The 24114-nt window shown below is 48.3% G+C and overlaps 1 protein-coding gene across 3 annotated transcripts in view; it reads left to right on the top strand.

Annotated features, from left to right (window-relative positions):
• ZNF395 (zinc finger protein 395) overlaps positions 1-24114 on the top strand; it is a 48140-nt gene that overhangs the window by 20513 nt on the left and 3513 nt on the right. For all 3 annotated transcript variants that reach the window (XM_027964603.2, XM_042243527.2, XM_027964604.2), the window contains exons 2-9: positions 8691-8937; positions 10707-10939; positions 14241-14350; positions 19335-19570; positions 20197-20297; positions 20972-21254; positions 22807-22899; positions 23862-23965. In XM_027964603.2, coding sequence (XP_027820404.1) covers positions 8691-8937; positions 10707-10939; positions 14241-14350; positions 19335-19570; positions 20197-20297; positions 20972-21254; positions 22807-22899; positions 23862-23965 — 1407 coding nt within the window. The remainder of the gene's footprint in view (positions 1-8690; positions 8938-10706; positions 10940-14240; positions 14351-19334; positions 19571-20196; positions 20298-20971; positions 21255-22806; positions 22900-23861; positions 23966-24114) is intronic.

Genomic DNA, 24114 nt, shown 5'->3' with positions numbered 1-24114 from the left:
CAGGGACTTACCTAAGGGGTCCCATGTTGTTAAGCATTTTATTTTTAAATTTTTATTTACTTAAAAAAATATGTATTTATTCGGCTGTGCTGGGTCTTAGTTGTGGCAGGTAGCATCTAGTTCTCTGATGACCAGTGATCGAACCAGGGCCCCCTGCATTTGGGAGCTTGGAGTCTGAGCCACTGGACCACCAGGAAAGTCCCTGTCAGGCATTTTAAATTCTCTCCTCTGTGCTTTAGATTTGGGAAGGTGGTTCTTACGATGCCAGTTTTCCCTTTTCATAACTGTAAGTGCCTCTGATAGACTTCCCTGGTGACTCAGTGGTAAATAACTTGCCTGCCAGTGCAGGAGACACTGGTTCAATCCCTGGGTCAAGAAGATCCCCTGGAGAAGGGCATGGCAACCCACTCCAGTATTCTTGCCTGGAGAATCTCATGGACAGAGGAGCCTGGCAGGCTACAGTCCATGGGGTCGCAAAGAGTCGGACAGAGCTGAGCGACTGAGCATGCACACACATAAGTGCCCCTGATAGATCCCTTCTTCCCAATGAAGCTCACACTTCCTTCCTCACAGCACTGTGAGGATCAGACAAGGCAACACGAAGGCCCCGGGGAACTCCAAAGCCCTTCCATTTGAGCCCCTGTCCTGCTCCAGGGTCCAGGGATGAGAGAACGAGTCCAGGGATGAACTAGGAAAGGCTGCAGACAGCCCAGCTGACTAGGCCAGCAAAGCAGTGGCCTTCTGAAGGAGCCTCAGTTTTCTCAGCTATAAAATTGGGATTAAATTGTCCCTCCGCGTTTCCTTGAGTTGCTGTGAGGTCAGGAAAAAAAGGAAGCCCCCAGATGTGTGTATCAAAGTGGAATCCCGAGTGCTATGCAGGCATTCATGGGTGGTTTGGGTTACTGTGCAGGTGGGAAGCTTTCTCTGCAAACTACTGGAGGGAACTGTCAGTGCTCTGAGGCCGGTTCTCCCCGCCTCCTCCAGCCCGCTGGCTCTGGTTAGAATGCCGAGTCAGCAGTCGGGCAACTCCCTGCCTCCTACGGGAACTCTCACATAGTTTTGGTACAGCCGAATCAGGTTTAACCACAGTGCAGGCACCCACATGTACGCACGTGCGTGCGTGCCCCGTGCAGATAGGAAAACAGTGCTGGCCCAGCCCTCCACCTTGCCTGGCATGTTTGCAGGCGTGCTTTTACTTATCCCTGCTTCCTTAAGCAGCACGCTCTACCTGTTTTCAAGAGCACACTGCGTAAGTCCCCTACACACAAACCTTCAAGATGCGAACTTTCAAAGATGCGAATGTGTATTCTCACGTTTCACCTCATAAATTAGTTCACGTGTCTGGCATGCATTGTCACATGCGTGTGTCCTCTACAAGTGGTTGTACTTTTGTGTGCTTTACAGAATACAGTGTCTTTATTTGAACCCCAGGATGTCCCAAAGCAGGGCTTCCCAAGTGATGCTACTGGTAAAGAACCAGCCTGCCAATGCAAGAGACATAAGAGGCTTGGGTTTGATCCCTGGCCCAGGAAGATGCCCTGGAGGAGGGCGTGGCAACCCCCTCCAGTGTTCTTGCCTGGACAATCCCGTGCACAGAGGAATCTTGCAGGCTGCAGTCCATGGGGTTGCACAGAGTCTGACATGACTGAAGCGATTTAGCATGTACACATCCGAAAGCAAGCGTAAAAGCAGCGGTGATGTACATGGTACTGTTAAGTGCCAGCCGTTACACTATACTAGTGACTTTTCAAGGTACTGTAAGATTAAAAACAATTATCTTTTTTTATGTGTTTATTTTTAATGTACTATTTGTGTGAAAAATATCATAACCCTGTCACAGTACAGTACTATATAACTGGTTGTGTTAGCTGGATACCTAGGCTAACTGTTAGACTTACGAACACATTGGACTTACTAACACTCTTTCAGAACTTGTTTGTATATATGGGACTTACTGTACTTTCTTAGAATCAAGTCTAAGTGCTAAAATGCTACCCTTATTTTTGACATCTGCCTATCGTTTTAGGGTGAGTAGTAGGTCTTATTTCTTACAACACATTATTTTTTTAACTGTGTTTTATTTTTAAAATTTTTACTTAATTTATTTTTGGCTGCACTGTGTCTTTGTTGCTACAGAAGGGGTTCTCGTTGAGGTGGCTTCTCATCGTGGCGCACAGGCTGTTGACCACGTGGGCTTTAGCAGTTGTGACGCACGGGCTTAGTTGCTCCATGGTGTGTGGAATCTTCCCAGACCAGGGATTGAAGCCACATCTCCTGCGTTGGCAGGTGGATTCTTACCCAAGGGACCACCGGGGAAGTGCACCACATATTATTTTTTAATCGGGGGCTTTCCTTACCTATGGGAATAGCAACATCTGTTCAAAATCATGCATTTAATGGGATAAGCAGGGGCTTGCTGTCTTGGGGAGATGGAGTCTCTTGGAGTTTCAGGTCCCTGAGCCCTGTGTTTCATACAGAGTAGTGCCTGCATGACAGCTGTGAATAAAGGACGCTGCTGGTTTTGTAAGTAGATGAGGAGGTAGGTGTGAAGGAAGAGGAAGCACAGTTGTTCCTGGGCTGAACTGTGAAAACCCTTTCCTTCCCTGTGGGCAGCACAAACAGCATGGTCTCTTTTACTTGACTAGAATGGCTCCTGTGCAGTCACATCAACAAAAGTATTTGTGGATCGGGGTCATTTATTATTTGCTGGGGAAAATTCAGTGTAACCAGATCAGGTGACCCGTTTCTGCAGCCCATATGCTGGGATATGAAAATAACTCCGCTATTTGGGGCCCTAATTTTCCTCTTCCGTTTTGCTATTACTTCTATTACTCAACGGTGGGAAGGCTGGGCCCTCAGTTACAGGAGATCCTGTGGAGAAGATCCAGCCCTGAACCGGAGATGGGCAGCCTTTAAGATCCTTGCCAGTCCTGATCACCTAATTTTAATTTTACCAGCAGTCTAAACTGTTATACATTGAGACAGTACAATCTGGTTTTTAAAAACCTTCAGATGAAGACAACGATTAAGATGACTTGAGGATCGAAATGGTCATTCTCTGAACGGCTGATTTAGAAATCTTGGCATGGAATCAATTACTAATATGCTCAATGCTATGATCTTAAGCTCATACCATGAAGAACCTAAAATGCACACTATGCATTTAAAAAATGGGGTCATAGGGCCTGATGTGTGACTTGAGAGACCTAGATGTTTTCGCGCAGGCCCTTGGCTACTCTTGGAGATTTTTCTGTCCAAAACCAGGCTGAGAAAAAGGTCCTCTGGGAAGAAATAATCAATGTATGCTCAATGAAGTGAAGTGGTTTTTTTTTTTTTTTTTTTTTAACTTTTCCTGGAGAAGGCACCCAGAAGAAAATAAAGCTTGAGAACCAGGTAGCATTTGGGCAGTGAGGACAGAGTATGACAACTTGCTTCTTTCTGCCAAGCAAGGTTCAGATGGTGAGGACCACAGACAGATTTGCATATAGTCATCAGTATGCTGTGGACGCATGCGGCATCTCTCTGTAACAGAGATCATCCCTGGGCAAGGATCGCTGAAGCATGAATTGTTTGGGACCAGTGAATTGTCCTCTTCTCCACTGAATTCCATTAGGCAGTAAAACGTGGTGTGCTGCAGCATTTTTGACCTTTACGTGAGCTTAGAATGTCACGTGGAAGGAAGACAGTAAGTGAAAACTTTACAGATTTAAAAGAAAATAACAGCAACACCGATAAAAGATTAAGAACAATATGCAGAATATTAGCCAGAGGTCTTAAAAACTCAAATCGTTGCTCTTTGCAGTGGTTACTCAGGGGAGATCATAAAATAGAAAGCTGAGGTTTAGTGGGGAATCTCAGCAGAGGAGTGACGCCCCTGACCTTGGTCCCCAAATTGTTCATTAGAGAAGCAGCAGTCTTCCATACTTTGGCATATGGAAGTCTTACTCCAAGCCTCACCCTCTTTAATGACAAAAACAAACAGGAAAACAAAACAACCCCTCCCCCCCCCAAAAAAAACCCCTTTGGTTGTGTAATGAATCAGTTTGACTGTATGACCTGCGTCCTGCAAGTGCTACTCAGTGATGTCATAGCTTGTTGCCATGGGAGGCTAAAGAGAGCAATCATTGTGCATGAGGGCGTGCACACACACACACGTGGATGTGCTGAGACGAGGGGTTGTCTGGCAACAGTCACATGTCAAATGGCGATTTGCAGCTTAGAACCACAGAGAGGGTTTGTTTTCTTCTGTCTGTTCCAGTTATTAAACTGATGGCAGATGTCCTCATTAAGAGCTATTAGCACATCAGAAGATGTTTGCTGAGTTTGGAAAAGGGCTCACCCCTTTTGGACATGGACCAAAATACATCTCCAGTAGCCAACCGCACCCTGAGGAGGACAGCAGAGGGGATGAGAAGCAAAGAGAAGCAGGTTCTCTTAAAACTCTACATCAGCCAGGAAGTCTTTTTTAGCATGAGTTTATGTTTTAGTCAAAGACTTCTGTAACTCGAGAATGTAACATTGTAAAGTTGGATTTGCCTACTTGTTGAAACACTGTTATTGTTACCCTGAAATAGATGTTTCTTGATTTCTCTTTATGGTACCAGAACCCTGTGGCAAGTTAGGGACTGACTGGTTTATATGGAACATCTATAGCTCTGAAGAAAGAAACTAATAGGGAAGTGAGTAGAAAGTAGAGATCAGGGAAGGAGGATTTGAAGGAGGCAGTGGTTATATTGATAGAAACATACTGGGAGAGAGTTGGGACCCTCGATCTCAGGTATAAAGTGACAAGCAGTCCTGGAGAGCCCCTGGCAAATTCCGTATTACCCTGGCACCTCTGCCTGGCTGCATGGCAGACCTCTGTGTGCATGCTAAGTCACTTCAGCCATATCTGACTCTGGAACTGTAGCCCGCCAGGCTCCTCTGTCCATGGGATTCTCCAGGCAAGATTTCTCTAGAATGGGTTGCCACGCCCTCCTTCAGGGGATCTTCCCAACCCTAGGGATCAGACATGCATCTCTTACTCTCTTGTTTTGGCAGACGGGTTCTTTACTACTAGTGGCTCCTGGGAAGCCTGGCACACCTCTGTAGGTGCTTGAGTTCACTTCTGAATTCCTGAAGGACTTGAGGGATGGTGTTATCTCCAGAGCCATGCTCCTGATTCAGTAGCCTACATTTAATCTAGAGTCATATTTTTTTGACTTCCATGCTATCAGTCCCCAGTGTAAATTTGGCTAAAATTTTCCTTAACTTTTGGGATTGATTCCATATCTCTCTGCGCCCTCATGAGGGCAATATGTGTATAAAGTTCTTCCCAAACCACTAAATGATTAACAATGACCTGGACTGTTAAACAAGATCAGAGGAAAGCACTGACCTTTATTTTGTAGGTAGGAAGCTAAGGTGCAAGTGGAAAAGGGATTTTCAAGGAAAGAAAAAAGCACAGGAGATGGATGCAGAAACTTGCAGGATTGGGAGCTGGGTTTTATTTGGTTTTGCTTTATTTTTTTCCTATCAAGGTTCACTGACATAGAGAAAAAAATACCACGTAGGTCAGAAGCAACTTGAGTGTTTTCTTTTGAGAGATCTCACACCTACTGGACTAATGGCAGTATCATGCCCTTTGACACCAACGAGGCAAGAGTTCAGTCCCCTGGGACTGCCTTTCATGGTTGTGTTGCCTTGGCAACCTAAGCTGGCAGTGGCTCAGTTTCCTCATCAGAAATGAAAGACCATATGTTTGTCTTAAGTTGTTCTGAGGATTAAATTAGATACAGTTTGTGAAAGCTCGTGCTATTGGGCATTTAATAAAGGCAGTTTCCCTTCCTTCTTTCTCTTCTGCTTTTAAAAATTAAGATTTGAGCTCGCTATAAATAAAGCAAATCATAAAATGTATTTCAGGGTGGAATTCAGGCCAGTCAAAGGAGAAAGGCCAGAGAACGCATGTGGAAAGAAGCCGGAAGTGGGCATGTTCACCAGCTGTGCAAATCCAGCAGGCTTTGGAAGGTGCAGCTTCGCAAATCAAATAAAAAGTGTTCTTTACGTTAAAAAAAAAAAAAAGGCTTAGGAAAAAGAAAACATCATCAGAGACTGTGAGCCAAATATTTCAGGCTCCGTCTGAAGACTGGAAGCCCAGGAATTTTGGAAATGCTACCCTTTCTTCATGTTCAGTGGTAGAAACCTCAAACTTCCTGCTGTGGAAAGTGGGGGTGGCCGCTGTGTGTTGTGTGTGCGTGTGTGTGTTTTTTTTTTTTTTCTTTTGGTCAAGAGCAGGGTTCTTTCTTTCTCTGGAAGGTTGCTGCCATCTGACGTCTCTAAGTGGCACTGTGGCTTTGCTTACAGCTCGACATTAAACAGTGGGTTATGGGCATCCCTGGTGGCTCAGTGACCAAAAAACCTGCCTGCCAATGCAGGAGACGTGGGTTCCATCCCTGGGCCAGGCAGATCCCCTGGAGAAGGGAATGGCAATCCACGGTAGTATTCTTGCCTAGGAGGTCCCATGGACAGAGGAGCCTGATAGACTATTGTCCATGGATCACACAGATTTGGACGCAGCTGAGTGACTAACTCTTTCTGTGTGTGTGTGTGTCCACGTGCGCGTGCACATTTCCGCCTGGGTGCTCAGAGTCACTCCGTCATGTCCGACTCTGCAACCCATGGACTGTAGCCTAGGCTCCTTTGTCCACAGGATCCTTCAGGCAAGTATACTGGAGTGGGTTGCCTTTCGCTTCTCCAGGGGATCTTCCCAATCCAGGGATCCAACCTGTGACGCTTGCATTGGTACCACTAGCGCCACCTGGGAAGTGCTTAAAGCGAGAGTTCAAGGCTCTTGTTTCTGGCTTGATGCCTGAAGATGACAGTAGGTGACTGGGTGGACACTTTTTTTTTTGATGATGAAGAATTTACTTCTTGTGTTTTTCTTCCTTTTGATGACATGCATAGTAAAAAAAAAGCTTTCCAATAGTGTTACTACATATAAAGTCACTAGATATCTAGAGAGGAATTCCGTAGGGTAGTCTGATTTTGACCTTTTTCTTACCTCTTCTTTGCTTTCTAGGGAATTCATGATGGAGATACCATACTCCCTGATTCTAGCCTGTGAAGCTCTGAGTAAAACATTTATTAAAACGTGCCAAACCCTTCTCCTCCATATTTGCAACTGTATTATTAGCAGACAGGCTGTGGAGCATGGGTGGGATTTCCCAAGAGCAACTTGTTGACAGTTTTGATTCTCAGAGGCCCTAGAAGATTGACTTCCTCTTTTCTGGAATGGTATGGGCTTCTGAAGGTCAAGGGGTTCCCCCTCAACCACCCCTGCCCTGGGGCTTATAGAGTGCCAGGTGGTTAGAACCCACCTCTCAGGCATCAGCAAGCGTCTCGTCTTGTCACCTTTCTAGCCCTTCCACCATAAAATGTAGAGGACAGGGCTCTGGTTTCTGGAGTATGATCCGTGGAGGGTGCGCTGACACCTCTGACCAGGCAGAAATAATATGTCCAGTTTTTGGAGCAGCTCCTGCCCATCATGGGGTGACTGCAGAGGCCTGCAGTGGTCTTCCGTGGGTCCATGCAGGCTGTGGTCCTGCATTTCTATCAGCCCTGAATTCACAAGCAGCCCGAGTTGTTAGGGGCAGTGTACAGGCAATTGGGAGGCAGTGAGAAGATCAGGGTTTGGAATCAGGACACCAGATCCCATTTATCTGACACCAACAACCTTTATCGCCATGAATAAGTCTCTTAAGCTCCCAGGGTTAGTTTCCTTAAGTGTAAAACAAGGAGAGTTACCGTGGCTCATTTCTGTGGCTGTCTGCAACTTTGAAGCCAGCTCAGTGTGGGATTCTGTGAGTATCTCACAGACACCCTCTTGTTCTAACTTGGTTGTTGTTCAGTCACTAAGTCATGTCTGACTCTGTGACTCCATGGACTGTAGCCCGCCAGGCTCCTCTGTCCATAGGGATTCTCCAGGCAAGAATACTGGAGTGGGTTGCCATTTCCTTCTCCAGGAAATCTTCCCAGATCAGGGATCAAACCCGTGTCTCCTGCATTGGCAGATGGATTTTTTACCACTCGCCACGCAGGGAGGCCTCTGCTCTGACTTCGCACTATCTTAATAGGATCCTGACCTGGAAAGTGACCCTTGGTGTGTATGCTGAGGGTCACTTTCCAGGCACGCTAAGATGCTCGCTGTGGGCAGAGAAGTTTCGGTAACACAACCCAAGGGTGCAGCCATTAGGCACAATAATAAGGGATTTGTTAAATTAGCAGTGACGCAGCTGCCTAAGAAAACACAGCCATGTCTCCCAAAAGAGTTTCTGTAGAATAACATTTAATGATACAGCACAGCTGACAATAAGTGAAAATTCCCCATTTACCAAGCCATGATCCTGTTTTTTGTAGAAATGCAAGTCTGTAAACCCTCGTGTAGCAGAAAGCCTGGAACACTGTCCAGGAAACATGGGTGTTTCTCTGGGAAGTCTCTTCTTGAGTGATTTGTTGTTCTGCCTATCAGGATGTTCTCAATGTCCTACTCGTAACAGATGTTTAGCTTTTGTAGAAAGAAAACCGTTGTAAAAATTACTTTAAAATGTCTCATCATTTTTTATGGACACTCATGGGCTCCAGCTGTGTGGGGGGCATCTTCCTGATTCCCCAGATACTGGATAAAGGACCCTGTGTCTCCTTTGTCTCCCCAGGAAAGGCAACAGCATGGCCAGCGTGTTGTCCCGGCGCCTCGGCAAGCGGTCCCTTCTGGGAGCCCGGGTGTTGGGACCACCTGGGGCTGCCCCACCATCGGAGCCTCAGGCAGAGCTGTTGGAGGGGGCGGCTCCCCAGCCCTTTGTTGCCTCCAAGGATCTGTCCTGCCAGGAGCAGCCTAAAGAAGTCCTCAAGGCTCCAGGCACCTCAGGCCCCCAGCTGGTGGCCTTTCACCCTGGGCAGAAGGTAGGTTGATCCCCAAGTAGACAAATGTCCGCTGTCCCCATGCTGGGGTTCAGCAGCCCAGTGGTATCCCAAATGACAGGCCAGAAACTCCCTGGGCACTGACTTGAGTGCAGACCTTTTCCTTGCAGCCATATGAGCCCCTTGGACAGCAGGCTTCCCAAGAGAATGAGCCATTCTTAGCAGATCCAGAGCTCCTGCATGACAATTCTGGGCTCAGGCCTACTCAGAGCCTCAGTGCAAAGCATGGCCAGAGCTCAGTTTCTCTTAATCTTTCCCAGTTTACAACTTTACAAAAACAAGGGAAAGGAGCTCAGATTTATGAGAGAGAGAAGATTGCATCCCACAGTCATGTATGGATGTGAGAGTTGGACCATAAAGAAGGTTGAGTGCTGAAGAATTGATGCCTTTGAATTGTGGTGCTGGAGAAGACTCTTGAGAGTCCCTTGGACAGTAAGGAGATTGAACCAGTCAATTCTAAAGGAATTCAGCCCTGAATACTCATTGGAAGGACTGATGCCAAAGCTGAATTTCTAATACTTTGGCCATCTAATGCAAAGAGCCAACTCACTGGATAAGACCCTGATGCTGGGAAAGACTGAGGGCAGGAGGAGAAAGGGACAACAGAGGATAAGAGGGTTGGATGGCATCACCGACTCAATGGACATGAGTTTGAGCAAACTCCGGGAGATGGTGAAGGACAGGGAAGTCCATGGGGTTGCGAAGAGTTGGACACAACTTAGCGACTGAACAACAACGAAGATTGCACCATTGAATTACCTTGAGACGTTTCAGGAGACGAAGGTGTCTGTTTAGTTGGAATGCCATTTGGATTCTCTTTTCCAGTTTCTGCTCCTCTGTGTTATCACTAGATCTGTTTGGCCTCATGCTATCGCTAGATCCAGATGAGTGGGCTTCTCGTTCATTGCCTTCCTAAGAGCTGATAATAGAGGCTCTACTTTCTGCCTCTCTTTTAAGACTTGTGTGGTCCAGATCTTTTTTCCCACAAGGTGAGGACCCTGCCAACTGCTAGGCACCTCTGAAAGCGGTCGGTCTGCATTTTCATCACTACCATCTTGCTCCCAGGTAGACTCAGGATTTTCTGAAGGCAGAAATGCAGAGTGTGAGCAATTCAAGGCAATAGTTGGGAACCAGCAGATACATAGAACTTTAGAGGCAAGTCAGGTTAAGATCTCAAGAAGATGGATACAGATTCCAAATTCATTTGATTTGAAATTTTAATCCATTTACATTTAAAGTAATTAGTGATAGGTAAGGACTTGCTATTGCCATCTTGTTAGTTTTTTTTCCTGTTTTATAATTCCTTTGTTCCTTTCTTCTCTTGCTGTCTTCCTTTGTGAGTTTTTGTTTTTTTTTTTTTGTAGTTCTGTGCTTTGATTTCTTTATCTTTTGTATGTCTACTAGAGTTTTTTCTTTGTGGTTTCCATGACGCTTACAGAAAACATAAGTATTTTAAGATGATATCAACTTTAGTTGTATATAGACTCCAAGTTTAAAACAAGAAGTTTCAGAAATTGATACTTTTGCTCTCTCCATCTAAAGAATTTATAAAGATTTGTTTCAGTGAGAACTGATCCACTTTGGCTGGTCTGGATGTTCAGGTAGGAAGCAGGTACCCGGGAGCATCTTCATGAACTAAAGATGAGTCAGAGAATGCAGTTTGTTTCAGGTAGCTCCTGGGTCCCAGAACCTAGAGCACATGGAGTGAGAACTGCCAAGTGCTGACCACTGGTTGCTCTTTCTCTCTCCAGGTTTGTGTGCAGTACGGGGGTCAAGAGTCCACAGGGCTGGTGGAGCGGCACAGTTGGGCAGAGGATAAGGTGACTGTCTGGCTGTTGGACCAGAAGTTACAGATCTGCTGCAAAGCGGAAGAGGTGTGGCTGGCCGAGCCACTGGGCCGCAGTCCCCAGGTGCCACCTCCAGAGCAGGGAACCCAGGCGCCAGCCTACAGGCCTGTGTCCAGGAACATTGATGTCCCAAAGAGGTTTGTGTGGGAGAACCTTGGCTCTGAAAGACATGTGGGTGTTGAGGTAGGGGTTTGGGGATGCCTTGGGTTGGGGAAGGAATGCAGAACTCCAGATATCTGTCTACTCCTGAAGGTACCAGTCGCACGAGATACAGTGAGAGTTTTTTTCCTTTGAAAAAAAACCTAGACGGGCATCTTTTCTTCCCCATAACTCTGTTATTGTTGTTTTGGTTGCACAGTCCTGTCTTGACAATTTTGCAGTTCCATGGACTGTAGCCCACCAGGCTCCTCTGTCTGTAGATTCTCTGGGCAAGAATACTGGAGTGGGTTGCCATTTCCCTTCGGATCTTCCCAACCCAGGGATCAAACCTGAGTCTCCTGCATTAGCAGGCAGATGCTTTACCGCTGAGCCTCCAGGGAAGCCCTGGTGACTCTGTTAAGAGTGATATATATATATAGCTTCATCTGGCTGAGGGCTATTTTTTTCCCTTTCCTGCTTAAACTAAAATTAGTTCTTAGTTTTTCATGATGAGAGAGAAAAAAAAGTGGCTTAGATCAGGAGGCAGCAAGCATGTCCAGAATGGGCCAGATAGTAAATATTATGTCGGCTTTGTGGGACACAAGTTCTCTGTCACAGTTACTCTGCTTGGCTGTGATCTTGAGAAATCAGCTGCAGACAGAACTTAAACAGGCGGGCATGTTGGGCTCCAATTAAAACTTCACTTATGGATACTCAAATTTCAATTTCGTGTAATTTCCATGCATCATATGTCAAGAAATAATATCCTTTTGATTTGTAAAACCACTTGAAAACTGTTAAGCCAGGGACTTCCCTGGTGGTTCAGCAGTTCAGAATCCGCCCGACAATGCAAGGAACACAGGTCTGATGCCTGGTCTGGGAGGATGCCACAGCTAAGCCTGGGAGCTACAGCTGCTGAGCCCGAGTGCCCTGGAGCCCTCGCTCTGTAAGCAGAGAAGTCGCCGCAGTGAGAAGCCTGCGCCCGACAAACTAGAGGGTAGCCCCTAGCTTGCTGTAACTAGAGAAAGCCCGCACACAGCGAGGAAGAGCCAGCATGGCCAAAAACAAACAAATAAATAAGTAAACTTTTAAAAAGCTATGCCATTCTTAACTTTCAAACCAGGCAAAAACAGACAGTAGCCTCAGTCAGGAGATTACAGAGCCCCAGCTAGATATTTAAAACCATTGATTTTGAATGAAAAATGTATACTTTGCTTTAGAAGTTTCCCCCCGCCCCAAGCTTTAGAAGTTTTAAAAAATTATTTAGAATTTTTTTTTTTTTGATCCCACTGCACAGTATGTGGGATCTTAGTTCCCTAATCAGGGATCGAACCCCTGCCCCCTGCCCTGGAAGCGTGGAGTCTTAACCACTGGACTATTAGGAAAGTTCCTGTTTTAGAATCTTTTTTTTCCCTGAGAATAAAAACTATACTGTGTTAGTTGCTCAGTCACGTTCGACTCTGTGACCCCTTGGACTGTAGCCCACCAGGCTCCTCTGTACGTGGGGATTCTCCAGGCCAGAATGCTGGAGTGGGTAGCCATTCCTTTCTCCAGCAAATCTTTCCAACCCAGGGATTGAACCTGGGTCTCCTACACTGCAGACAGATTCTTTACCGTCTGAGCCACCAGGGAAGCTCTATGTTATATACTCTATGCACATTGATCTTTTCAGATTAAAAAAGAAAATCTGCTAGTGAGATTTTTCTATGCTGTGCTATGCTTAGCCACTCAGTTGTGTCTGACTCTGCAACTCTGTGGACCATAGCCCACCAAGCTCCTCTGTCCATGGGATTCTCCAGGCAAGATTACTGGAGTGGGTTGCCATGCCCTCCTCCAGGGGATCTTCCCAACCCAGGGATCGAACCCAGGTCTCCTGTATTACAGGTGGATTCTTTACCGTCTGAGCTACCAGGGAAGCCCTAGAGTTCTGAAGTGGGTAGAGAATCCCTTCTCCAGGGGATCTTCCTGACTCAGGAATCAGACTGGGGTTTCCTGCATTGCAGGCGGATTCTTTACCAGCTGAGCTACTAGGGAAGCCCCGAGATTCTTCTATACAGGATATGTAAGCAGCTGAACTCCCTGCCCCTGCAATCTGTGTGTGTATCTGTGCATGTTACTGTTATTGACAGTATATTCTGTGTCTTGAGACCAGACCAGAGCAGTAAATAACATTTGTGATTGTGGATTCAGTGGAACACTGGCAAAGAATTTGTCTTTCTATTCTATAGAAATAAAAATACAAATAATCATTCAAAAAGGGGGCTGCTGACATGTCTAATACATTACTAGTCTCAGTTTACTGCTTCATGTCATATAATTTAGTGGATCTGAATTGTAAAGAATAAATTGTATAATACAGTCCTTTGAAATAGAGGTGCCACCTGGAAAATTATTTCAGACTGACTTTTCATACTTTAGCATTACCTTGTTGATGGCTTTCATTTTATTTTCAAATAGTGTAACTTTATATGGATTAAGGAAATTATGTATAAAATTTCATAGATCTCTGCTGTATAAAGCATTGAGGTTTGTTGGGAGATTTATTTTAGTATTTCTGGAGATTTTTTGCTCATTGGCTTATGTGCCAGATTCTGTTGACATTCAGAAGCTACCATATTATCTCATCACTGATACTGAGGGGAAGGGAAGGGAGTTGGTGAGTGGAATTGTTCTCCCTTAAATGTAAATACAGAGACTTCCTGGTGGCCCAGTGGCTAAGACTCTGTTCCTAATTCAGGGGGCCCGAGTTTGATCCCTGGTCAGGGAAGTAGATCCCACATGCTGTAGCTAAGCTTGAAGATACTGTGTGCTGCCACTAAGACCCAGCACAGTCAAATACATTAAATAAGCAAATAAATATTTAAAAATTTAAATATAAAGCTAGAAAAGGAAGGTAATGATAGTGCTTTCGAATTCTAGCCAGGTGTCTTGTATGCCCTTGCTTTATTTCATTGCTTGGGCATGTCTTCCTTTCCCTCAAATAAAATTCCCAATTTTAAGCTGTAGAGTAAGAGTTAGGAAGTGAATTCCATGGAGAATGGAGCTACCTCTGGGTGTCAGCAGTGGGATGGGGCCCAGCCTGCTTTCCCTGGGGTTGACTGGTATTATCAGAGACACTCAGAACTGAGTACTTTTCATGAAGAATGGGGAGAGGTCCGAATGCTTTATTTAACTCTATTACTTGACCACACACCAACTGATCGGAGTAGGGGCCCAAATGGTACATTCCAGGAACGTAAGATGCTCACGTGACCTGCTGTGTCGGGAAGTAACCTCTGGCTCTCACCCGTCTGAATCCAGGAGGTCGGATGCGGTGGAAATGGACGAGATGATGGCTGCCATGGTGCTCACGTCACTGTCCTGCAGCCCTGTCGTACAGAGTCCTCCCGGGGGCGAGGCCAACTTTTCCGGTGAGGAACGGGCCGAGTGGGTTCTGGGTGCGGCCGAGGCTTCCTCTCTTTCGGAGTTCGATGCTTCCGTTCTCTCTCCTCAGTTTCCTCCTCTGGGGAGAAGTTTCCTGGTGCGTTGTGAAGATGGTTGAATGTGAGACTGAACCTCACTGGCCACCTGAGTAAGTTCTTCCACGGGAGTAAGCGAGCAAGGCACTTGGGCTGCACGAGGCCAGGAGAGGAACGTTTAGTTGTAAAGGTAGGAACGTACTAAATGATCCCCTCGTGGCCTTGGCCGATTCACGGCCCCCTTCCAAGTGCCTCATTCAGCCTCGTAAATTAGTGTGGAATAAACGATCCAAAGTCTGAAATAAATCTAATCGCTTAATGCAAACCAATAGAAAGATTTCATAACAAATTTATAAATTAAAAAAATGCTAGCACAACCCCCCAAATACATTATGAGTAATATGGGAGGAAGGTGGGTTGCTGGATATTAGTAGTTTGACAAGGTTTGTGGTGAATCTGAACCTTTTTTTTTTTTTTTTTTTTGAAATTTGTTATCTGGCTGGCCTAACTTACTCCCAGGGAATAACTTTTTTGTTGGTGAGATCTAACTGAATCGTGAGCTTCTTAAAACCTTATAGGAAAATAATGGAGTCAGTTTTGAACATATCAGGTGGAAAGTGGCCTTTACAAAGCATCCCTCATAAGTAATCTCCCTACTTAGAAAATAAATTTAAGGAAGTGATAAGATTTACTTATTTCACCCAAGGCCTGTCATCAATGGTTAGACTGCTAACAGAAGCTACTGCGGTCTTACAGCATCAGTTGAGGGGCAGAGCATCACACACCCGTTCTGTGAACACCTGGGACCCATACCAGCAACACAGGAGGAGAGGAGTCAGCTAAAAATTATTCATTTATTTGGTCATGCTGAATTTTAGCTGTGGCGTGGAAACTCTTAGTTCTGGCATAAGGAATCTAGTTCCCTGACCAGAAATTGAACCTCGGCACCTTGCATTGGGAACTCAGAGTCTCAGCCACTAGACCTCCAGGGAAGTCCCATAGAGTCAGTTTTAAGGTCTCAGGAAACTCTACAAGTTTAGGAGATTGAGGAGGTTGGTCAACAGGAAGAAGATCCAGGAAAATATCATAAAGGGAAAGAAAATCATTGACTGAAATTCCCCTCAGCTTGTGTGTGTGTGTGTTTGTGTGTGTGTGTATGTTTATGTATATAATCTGTTCATATATATTCACACACAGACCCCAACCCTAGCATATACCCATCTAACTGATAATATGCTGTGATATCTTAAGTTCCCGTGATAAACATTTTTTTGTTGTCTGTTAAAGTGGTTTTCCCATAACAACATATTTCTGGTCTTCCGTTGAAGTAAGTGGGAAGATAAGGCCTCCTTGGCAGCTAATTATGTTGATGTATTCTGGAAGATGAGGTCTCTACAACAACCAAAACCTTGCTCTAATCATGGTTGCTTTTTGCAGAATCCACCCATTCCTCCTGGTGTCTGTATTGTTAGGATGGCTCTGCGTGGGCCTGTGGAGAGCAGAGGGCATTACAAGGATTTCTTAGAAGTTCAGGGTGCATTGGCCTGGCAACACTTTGTTTTCCTGGTACAGAATCTCTGTTGACCCTGCCCTAGAAAATTGTATGATCTAAGGTGGAGTGATTTATGTTCCTCTTATAAGATATGTGGGGCTTCCATAGTGGCTCAGATGGTAAAGAATCTGCCTGCAATGCAGGAGACCCGAGTTCGATCCCTGGGTCAAGAAATGGCAACCCACTCCAGTATTCTTGCCTGGAGAATCCCATGGACAGAGGAGCCTGGCGGGCTACAGTCCTTGGGGTTGCAGAGTCAGACACGACTGAGTGACTAAAACTTTGTTTCACTTATAAGATACCAGTTAATTTATGAGTTTCACTTTTTAGCTTTGTTTTGTATTTTTCCTTATGTGCCTATTTGCCAGTGTTGGCACTGAGCGACGTGAGTGGCTCCTCCGTGCAAGACTGCTGTATTGTGGGGCAGGCCTGTTCTCTTCTCCTGTCCTGATGCCAGATGTCGCATTCTTCCCCTTCACCCATCTCTCCCTGATGGATTTCCTTAGTGGACTTGTGAGAATCATTGGCGGCTCCTGATTTCTTTCCTGAAGGGCTACCCTATTTTTAGCCTCATGTGTAGATGCCATAAACTCTCAATTTCCAGGAAGTCATACCTTTGAGACTCGACAGTAATGCTTAGAGAAGGCAGAGTTCATTTGGCCCATTCTGTTTGGGCAGGCTTCTCCTAGCATTTAAGACTTATATAAGGAAAACCTGCATTGGAAATATGGAATGCTGGGTGTCTAGGTCAGCCTGAAAGTGGATTGGAATATGGAGTAGGATGAGAGGAAAGCAGTGGGATGCTTATCCTGGCCTCGGGGGATGTGGTCGATGGTCTCAGAATCCAGGGTAAGGAGGCCTTGTGGACCACTGCCCATGTGGAAGTTGGGGCTTGGGGACAAGGCCACCATACCTGAATGTGTCATAGGCTTTTCCCCTTTTCTTGCTATTTCTGTGTATCAAAATTTCAGGTTCTCCTGTAGTATAAATCGGGCCTCTCTAGTGGCTCAGTGATAAAGAATCCACCTGCCAATGCCCGCTAGCCAATGCAGGAGACGCAGGTTCGATACCTGGGTCAGGAAGATCCCCTGGAGTAGGAAATGGCAACCCACTCTAGTATTTGTGCCTGGAAAACCCTGTAGACAGAGAAGCCTTGTGGGCTATAGTCCATGGGGTCAGAAAGAGTCAGAAACGACTTAGTGACTGAACAACAACTAAATGAGGTAAACTAGCACATTATTGACCTAAGAATTTTTGCAGAACCTAATGCCTATGGCCGCCAATTTGTTATGTCAGTGAATATGAAACATCTCCGATCAATGATGTTCGGGTAACAAAGGACGTACTAATGGATCTCTGGCCAATGAGTTGTCAGTACAGGTTTATGGCCCAGGCACGGAAGAGTCTGGGCTGGGCTTAAAGCAACCCAAAGGGAGGCAGTTTTAAAACTGAAAATTTCACACGTCTGACTGATCTTCCTGTTCAGACGTGTTGCTGGGAGCAGGGCAGCGAGTTCAGGCCCTGTTGGGCAAGCAGGCCTCCTGTCATCTCGTGATGAGTCTGAACTGTTCTCAGAGCTTGTCTTTCTTGCTCTAAGCGTGTTCCCTGTGGATAAAAGCAGGAGCCAGCTCTGGTAAAGGCTTCACCTCCTGACAGCTGTGAGAGCTGGCTGAATGGTTTCTTTTCTCACGCAGGTTTTGATGTTCTTGCCTGGGTTTAAATTATCAAAAGGCATCTTTTAAGAAAGCCTGGTTAACAAGGCCTTCTCCTGGCCTCTGCATCCTACTCCACTGCTGGGAAAATTTCCCAAATGTACCCAGCCCGTTTGTCTGTGCACGGGGTGGGGTGGGGGCAGGAGAGGCTTTTCCTCTCCCCTCTCCCTGCTGTCCCCTTACCTTTAAAGTGAGAGGTACCTTTTGATTAGGTTATCTTTCCATTAATAATACAGGTCTCCCCTGCTATCTGAAATTAGCATTTCTGTGAAAACTTTCGAAAACTGAAATGGTATAAGGCAAAGAAACAATTTCCTTAGGACGCCTCTTGGCTAACGGATGCACAAAATACATTGTGATAAAGCACAGATACTCGCAGGTTCAGTTCAAAGCTCTGGGGGCTGGGTGCTGAGATGCTGAGTGTGGTTCCTAGGAAGGGGCCTGGACTGTTTGGGGCGCCCTGCCTCCGTAACAGCTCGCTGCAGAACCAGCATTGAAAACTGTGTCACCTTTTCTCATAAAGTGAAAGTCCTCCTTAGATTCCTTTCAGTTAGTGAAAACAGGTCCTGATGCAAGGTTGTCACTCGGTACTCGTGGGGGTTTGGTTCTAGGACCCGTGCGGATACCCAGATCCATGGATGCTCAAGTCCCTTGTGTAAAACAGCATTGTACTTGCTTGTGAGTTATGCACATCCTCCTGCGTATTGTCAATCATCTCTAGGTTGCTTATAATACGTTAACACAAGGCAGATGCTGTGTACAATGTTGTAAGTAGTTGGAAAGACAGTGTGAATGCCTTTTAAATGTTGCTGTTTAAATGATTCGTTGCTGTGTGGCAAATTCAAGTGTTGCTGTGGGGATCTTTCTGGAATTCTTTTTCCTAAATATCTTCAGTGCGGAAACTGGGGATTTGGAGGGCTGACTGCAGGTCTTGCATCTGAAGGAAAAGGTATAAATTGAACTTTCAAAAACTGGGGGATACCTGCACACAAAATACAGCTACAGAGTGTGTCTGGCGGTCAGTGATGGTCAGCACAGCTGTGGCAGGAAGGGTCCAGGAGAACAGAGCAGTCTGCCACCCGCAGACAGTGCTGCAGTGAAGGGGCCCATTCCTCATTTTTACTGAAGCCCAGAAAGGGGAGCGGTTTGTTAGGGAAGGGGTACTTTTTCAGTTTTTGTTTCTCCCCCTTGGAGTACAAAGCCAGGCAAGCAGAACCCAGCATTAGATTCAGGAACCCAACCTTTTTAAGAAAACACTTTTTATTTATGCATCTATTTTTGGCTGTGCTGGGTCTTTGTTGCTGCTCAGGCTTTTCTCTAGTTGTGGCCACTGAGGGCTACCCTCTACCTGCAGGGAGCCAGCTTCTCCTGTCACAGAGCACAGGCTCCAGGGTGCTCGGGCTTCAGTCATTACAGCTCCCAGGCTCCAGAGCATAGGCTCCGCAGTTGCGCCCAGGCTTAGTTCTTCCTTGGCCTGTGGGATCTTCCCAGACCAGGCATCAAACCCGTGTCTCCTGCATTGGCAGGTGGGTTCTTTACCACTGAGCTGCCAGGGAAGCCCAGGACCCCAGACTCTGAACTAGGGTGCCCTGCCCCCGACTTGGGGCTGTCTGCGGAATGTGGCGTGAGCAAAGGGACAGGCACCGAGCATCCTCTGTCCTCTCCTCTCCAGCCTCCCGCACGGCCTGCGACCCGTGGAAGGAGAGCGGCGACGTGTCAGACAGCGGCAGCAGCACCACCAGCGGGCACTGGAGCGGGAGCAGCGGCGTCTCCACCCCCTCGCCCCCCCACCCCCAGGCCAGCCCCAAGTACCTGGGGGACGCCTTCGGCTCTCCCCAGACTGATAATGGATTTGAGACCGACCCGGATGCTTTCCTGTTGGATGAACCAGCTCCCCGAAAAAGAAAGGTGCATGGCCTGAGCTTTCAAGCTCAGTTGCAGAGGGGCCAGGCCTGGTTTCCCCGGCCTTCTCGGGCTCTATCCTGTTTCAGTGATCCATTTTTTAAAAATTAATTAATTAATTAATTAGGCTGCACCAGATCGTGGTTGTGCCATGTGGGATCTAGTTCCCCACCCAGGGATTGAACCCCGGCCCACCCTGCATTGGGAGCTCAGAGTCCAAGGCCCTGGGCCATCACTTCAGCTCTCCTTTGCTGCTTCTCTTTGCTCTTGATATTGCCAGAAGCCCGCCCCTCCTCTCCAATGCCACATCATTGGCCTCACCTCTGCCCAACCCGGCTCTCCTGCAGAGACCTGCATCAGGTCTTCCCCTGTCCCCCAGCCTTTCTCCCCTCCCCCACCGCATCTCCTTTCCTCCATCCTCCTGCCCCCAAGCCCACCCCCATCTCCACTCCAGACCGATGCTGGCCCCCAGGACCAGCTCTCTGCCTGTGTTTGTCAGTCTCTCTGGTCTCTGGGAACCCCTTTACTCGATTGAGCCTTCTGCTGGGTCCTGTTGGATGTGACTGGAGCCCCGCTGGGTGAGGCTGAGCGGGCGGACATGACCTCCTCATCCCTTGTTCCTTTCCGTCCAGAACTCGGTGAAGGTGATGTACAAGTGCCTGTGGCCCAGCTGTGGCAAAGTCCTGCGCTCCATCGTGGGCATCAAACGACACGTGAAAGCCCTCCACCTGGGGTAGGCACGCGTGCAGAGCTCCTCTGCCTAGGGCGTTCTTCAGACCTCCTCCACCCGCTGATTCCCCGAGACCCACACCCCCAAATGCTTCTGAGAAACTGGCTGGCTGAGGACCCCACCCATCCCTGATCCTGGGCCCTGTGGAACAGCCCCTTTGCTGGGATCTTTGCTGGGAAGGAGGCCCTCCTGCGTGGTGGATGTTGATGCTGTTGATGGGTATGTCTTCTCACCCTGGAAGGAAGATGGTTCAGTTCTGGGCACTTAGAGGATGGTTAGTTACTTAGAGCCTGTTGCTTCCCCTTGGGGAGCTGGGGCTCCCTTCACACTGACCACCCGGAGCCGGAGCTGCATATGGCCGAGGGGGCCGACTCATAGTCCTTCCCCTGCCGGAGAGTGTGTCCGTGAGTGAGTGGTGTCCAAAGAGGACCCAGGGCAAAGCGTGAAGCAGATCTGGCCAGAGGAGAAGCTTCGGTGCTAGGGAAAATAATTCCCCTTGTGCCAGGGTGCAGTCCCTGGGAGCCCGTGTCGGGACCTGAGCTCCCACCTGTCCTCCCGGGCTCCTCCTGTGACTTGCTGGTGGCCCTGAGCAGGTGCTCCCCTCATGCCTCGCTGTCCCTGGTGTTTGGACCAGGACAGCTTGCCCCTGGTCGTCACCACATCTCTCTCCCCTGCAGGGACTCCGTGGACTCCGACCAGTTCAAGCGGGAGGAGGATTTCTACTACACAGAGGTGCAGATGAAGGGGGAAGCTGCTGCGGCTGGCGGCCCCACAGCCGACCCGGCTCCGACCCCCAGCGTGACCAGCCCGCCCCTCACCATCCTGCCCCCACCGCCTCCTCCTAAAGCCCAGTCCTCAGGCCCAGATCACCCTGGCCTGGAGTCTTACCTGCCCTCCGGTGCTCTCAGCAAGTCAGCTCCTGGCTCTTTCTGGCACATTCAGGCCGACCATGCATACCAGGTATGGGGACCCCTTGGGAGCTCAGCCTAGGGGCTGTGAGGGATTCCGTGCCTGTCACTGGTCAGCCTGATCACAGGCCACTGACCACACTGATTGGAGGCTGAGTCCTCAGCTGAATTACCCATCTCTTACTTTAAGGAAAATGACTTCACACTTAATAAACACAGGAATTCCAGAGTTGTACCTTGGTGATTGTAATGAGTGGTTACTGAATCTGGCTGAATCCAGTGGTTAAGAAATCTGACTGAATCCCTGAGTGACCAGGTTGATGGATTTGGACGGGGGAATTGGTCCATCCTTGGTTATAAGGGGATAGACTAGGGTAGTAGGGTTTCCGAGAGCAAACCCCCAATTCTCAGAATTGTACTACATTAGATAATCTGGGACTCAGTGTTTTGAATACCTACTGTGTGTCAAGCTGCAGGGTAAGCTTTGCAGTAGAATAAGATTATAATTCTTGAGCTTGTGAAGTGTACAGTTTAGCTGGAGAGAGAAATGAATGTGTAACTGTGATTAATTATAATAAGTAGTTAAAATATCTTACTGGAGGCACAAACAATTGTGGTGGGTACAGGAAGGACCAGGCTTCCCTGGTGGCTCAGTGGTAAAGAATCCACCTGCCAGTGCAGGCGATTCGGGTTCGATCCCTGGGTTGGGAAGATCCTCTGGGGAAGGAAGTGGCAACCGGCTCCAGTATTCTTACCTAGAAAATCCTATGGACAGAGGAGCCTGACAGGGTACAGTTCACGAGCCGGACACAAGTCAGTGACTCAGCAACAATAGCCGTAAAGACCAGGGTATTATGCCCATTGGGTTGGGAAAGCAGGCATGGAGCAGGTGGCATTTCGGGGGTTTTCTGCTGCATGTAGTAGGTACCGAAGACTCTCTTTGCCAAGTGCAAGTTTTTCTTAAAATCCTTTGATGCCTACTGCTTGTTTTTTTCCTACTGTAGGTTGATTTGCAAGTTAGTAACTAAGAAGCAGTGCTTTCCGTCGGAAAGCCTTTAGAGAGCGAGCCAGCTCTCCTCCTCATTAGAATGAGTGGTCGCTCAGCTATTCCAACTCAGGTGGCCCTTCAGGCTGCCAGCTGTCCCTGTGACATGAGGCCTGGAGAGGGCGGTTGGTGATTTTAGAAACAAACCTTGACCTGGAGAGTTGCTGCTTCCACGCGGTTGCCCCAGGGGTGGCAGGCGCCTTAGCACAGTGCCTGTGTCCCAACTCACAAGGCTGAATTCCTGGGGGAGCTGCCCCGAGCATGTTCTTGGTAGGTGATCCCGCCAGGAAGTTAATCTGCGGAGATGATTAACTCATGAGGCTGGCACGTAAACCAGCTCCAAGAGGAGAGCTCCAAAAAAAAGACTGGAGCCCGAGACAAAGGCGACTCCAGAGAGCTGGTGCTCTGCTGTTTCTCTCGGGAGGGGCATTTTGGGGTGTCCCAGGACTTTGTAGTGTGAGGTGCACCTGTTGCTGCAGACCGTGAGGTCGCTGGGGTGGGAGGAGGGCCCTGAGAGCTTCCTGAGCCGGGCCCTGGCCAACGCGCTCTGTCTCCGCAGGCTCTGCCGCCTTTCCAGATCCCGGTCTCCCCGCACATCTACACCAGCATCAGCTGGGCCGCTGCCCCCTCCAGCGCCTCCGCCCTGTCCCCGGTGAGTGTGCCCAGCACTCCGAGCCCCTCAGCCCTTCCAGGGGCCCCGGAACCAGCCAAGGGCTCAGCTGCACACACCCCATGCTGGAGGCCTTTCCCCGTGAGCTTGTTGCCTCCGGCACCCCAGCTTCTTAAAGGTCTTCATACCCTTGCCCACCCAACCCCACCACCACCAAGAGTCACAGGTGCCCATGGAATGTGGGAGGGGCGTGCTGGTGAGGAGCACCCAGATCAAGTTTATTGCCAAGATCCTGAGGCCAGGTGGGATCAGCACCCTCTTTAGTCCTGAGCCCCCAGGGGTGCTTGGTAAGGTTTTGATGCCAAGAGGAGGAGGGAGAGGACATGGGGAAGCTGGAGAGGAAGAGGGAGGGTGAGAAAGGAAAGAGGGGCATGTGGAGGGCTGTGCAGGTGGATCAGAGCTCCCCGGACCACTGTGGACCAGCGCATTAGGTTGCTTGTCCCTGAACTGAAATAAATCAGAAGTTATTTTGAATCCCCATGAACAGAAGAGCCTGGTGGGCTACAGTCCATGGTGTTGCAAAGAGTTGGACATGACTGAGAGACCCTTAGGGTGTTGCAGTCTGAAACGCCTCCTGCAGGAAAGCATCACCACACACTGTAAAACCCACATGCCCGAAGGTGCCACTGAGGCTGTACCGTCTCTCTTTCTTCCTCAGTATGGTAGCTTCTTCTCAATCTGCAAGTGGCAGCCCACGAGGGGGCCAGGCCTAGTGGCTCTCCTGCTTGGAGCCCCTTCCCCTAGCTGGAGTGTGCCTTTCAAGGCTGGCTCCTCCCTTTCCACCTCCACTCCCTCCTTGATCCCTGCTCACCTCTCCCTGAAGTCTCCTTCTAGAGAAGGCCTCCTGGCACAAGGTGGGGTGGGGGTAGCTGGCTATCCCCCCGGATGGTCCTTTGGCCTTGCACTTCTGCCCTCGTGCTCACAGCCCCTCTGCCTGTGCCCAGGTCCGGAGCCGGTCGCTAAGCTTCAGCGAGCCCCAGCAGCCGCCGCCTGCCATGAAGTCTCACCTGATCGTCACGTCTCCACCTCGGGCCCAGAGCACCACCAGGTGAGCCTGTCCTCTCCCGAGATCTCCTTGGGGGCTCCTGTCCCCACCCGCCCCTCGTCCCTAGGGCTGGTCCCAGGGAGCCAGTGGGGGACGTCTCAGATGCGAGCGAGGCAGTTGGTCCTCCGGCCCTGGTGGTTCCCCTTGCTGGC

This window comes from Ovis aries, chromosome 2 (assembly GCF_016772045.2).
Source record: "Ovis aries strain OAR_USU_Benz2616 breed Rambouillet chromosome 2, ARS-UI_Ramb_v3.0, whole genome shotgun sequence".
NCBI classification, from domain to species: domain Eukaryota; kingdom Metazoa; phylum Chordata; class Mammalia; order Artiodactyla; family Bovidae; genus Ovis; species Ovis aries.
The sequence above is the reverse complement of the archived record's forward strand: the minus strand, read 5'-3'. Positions and strand labels throughout refer to the sequence as shown.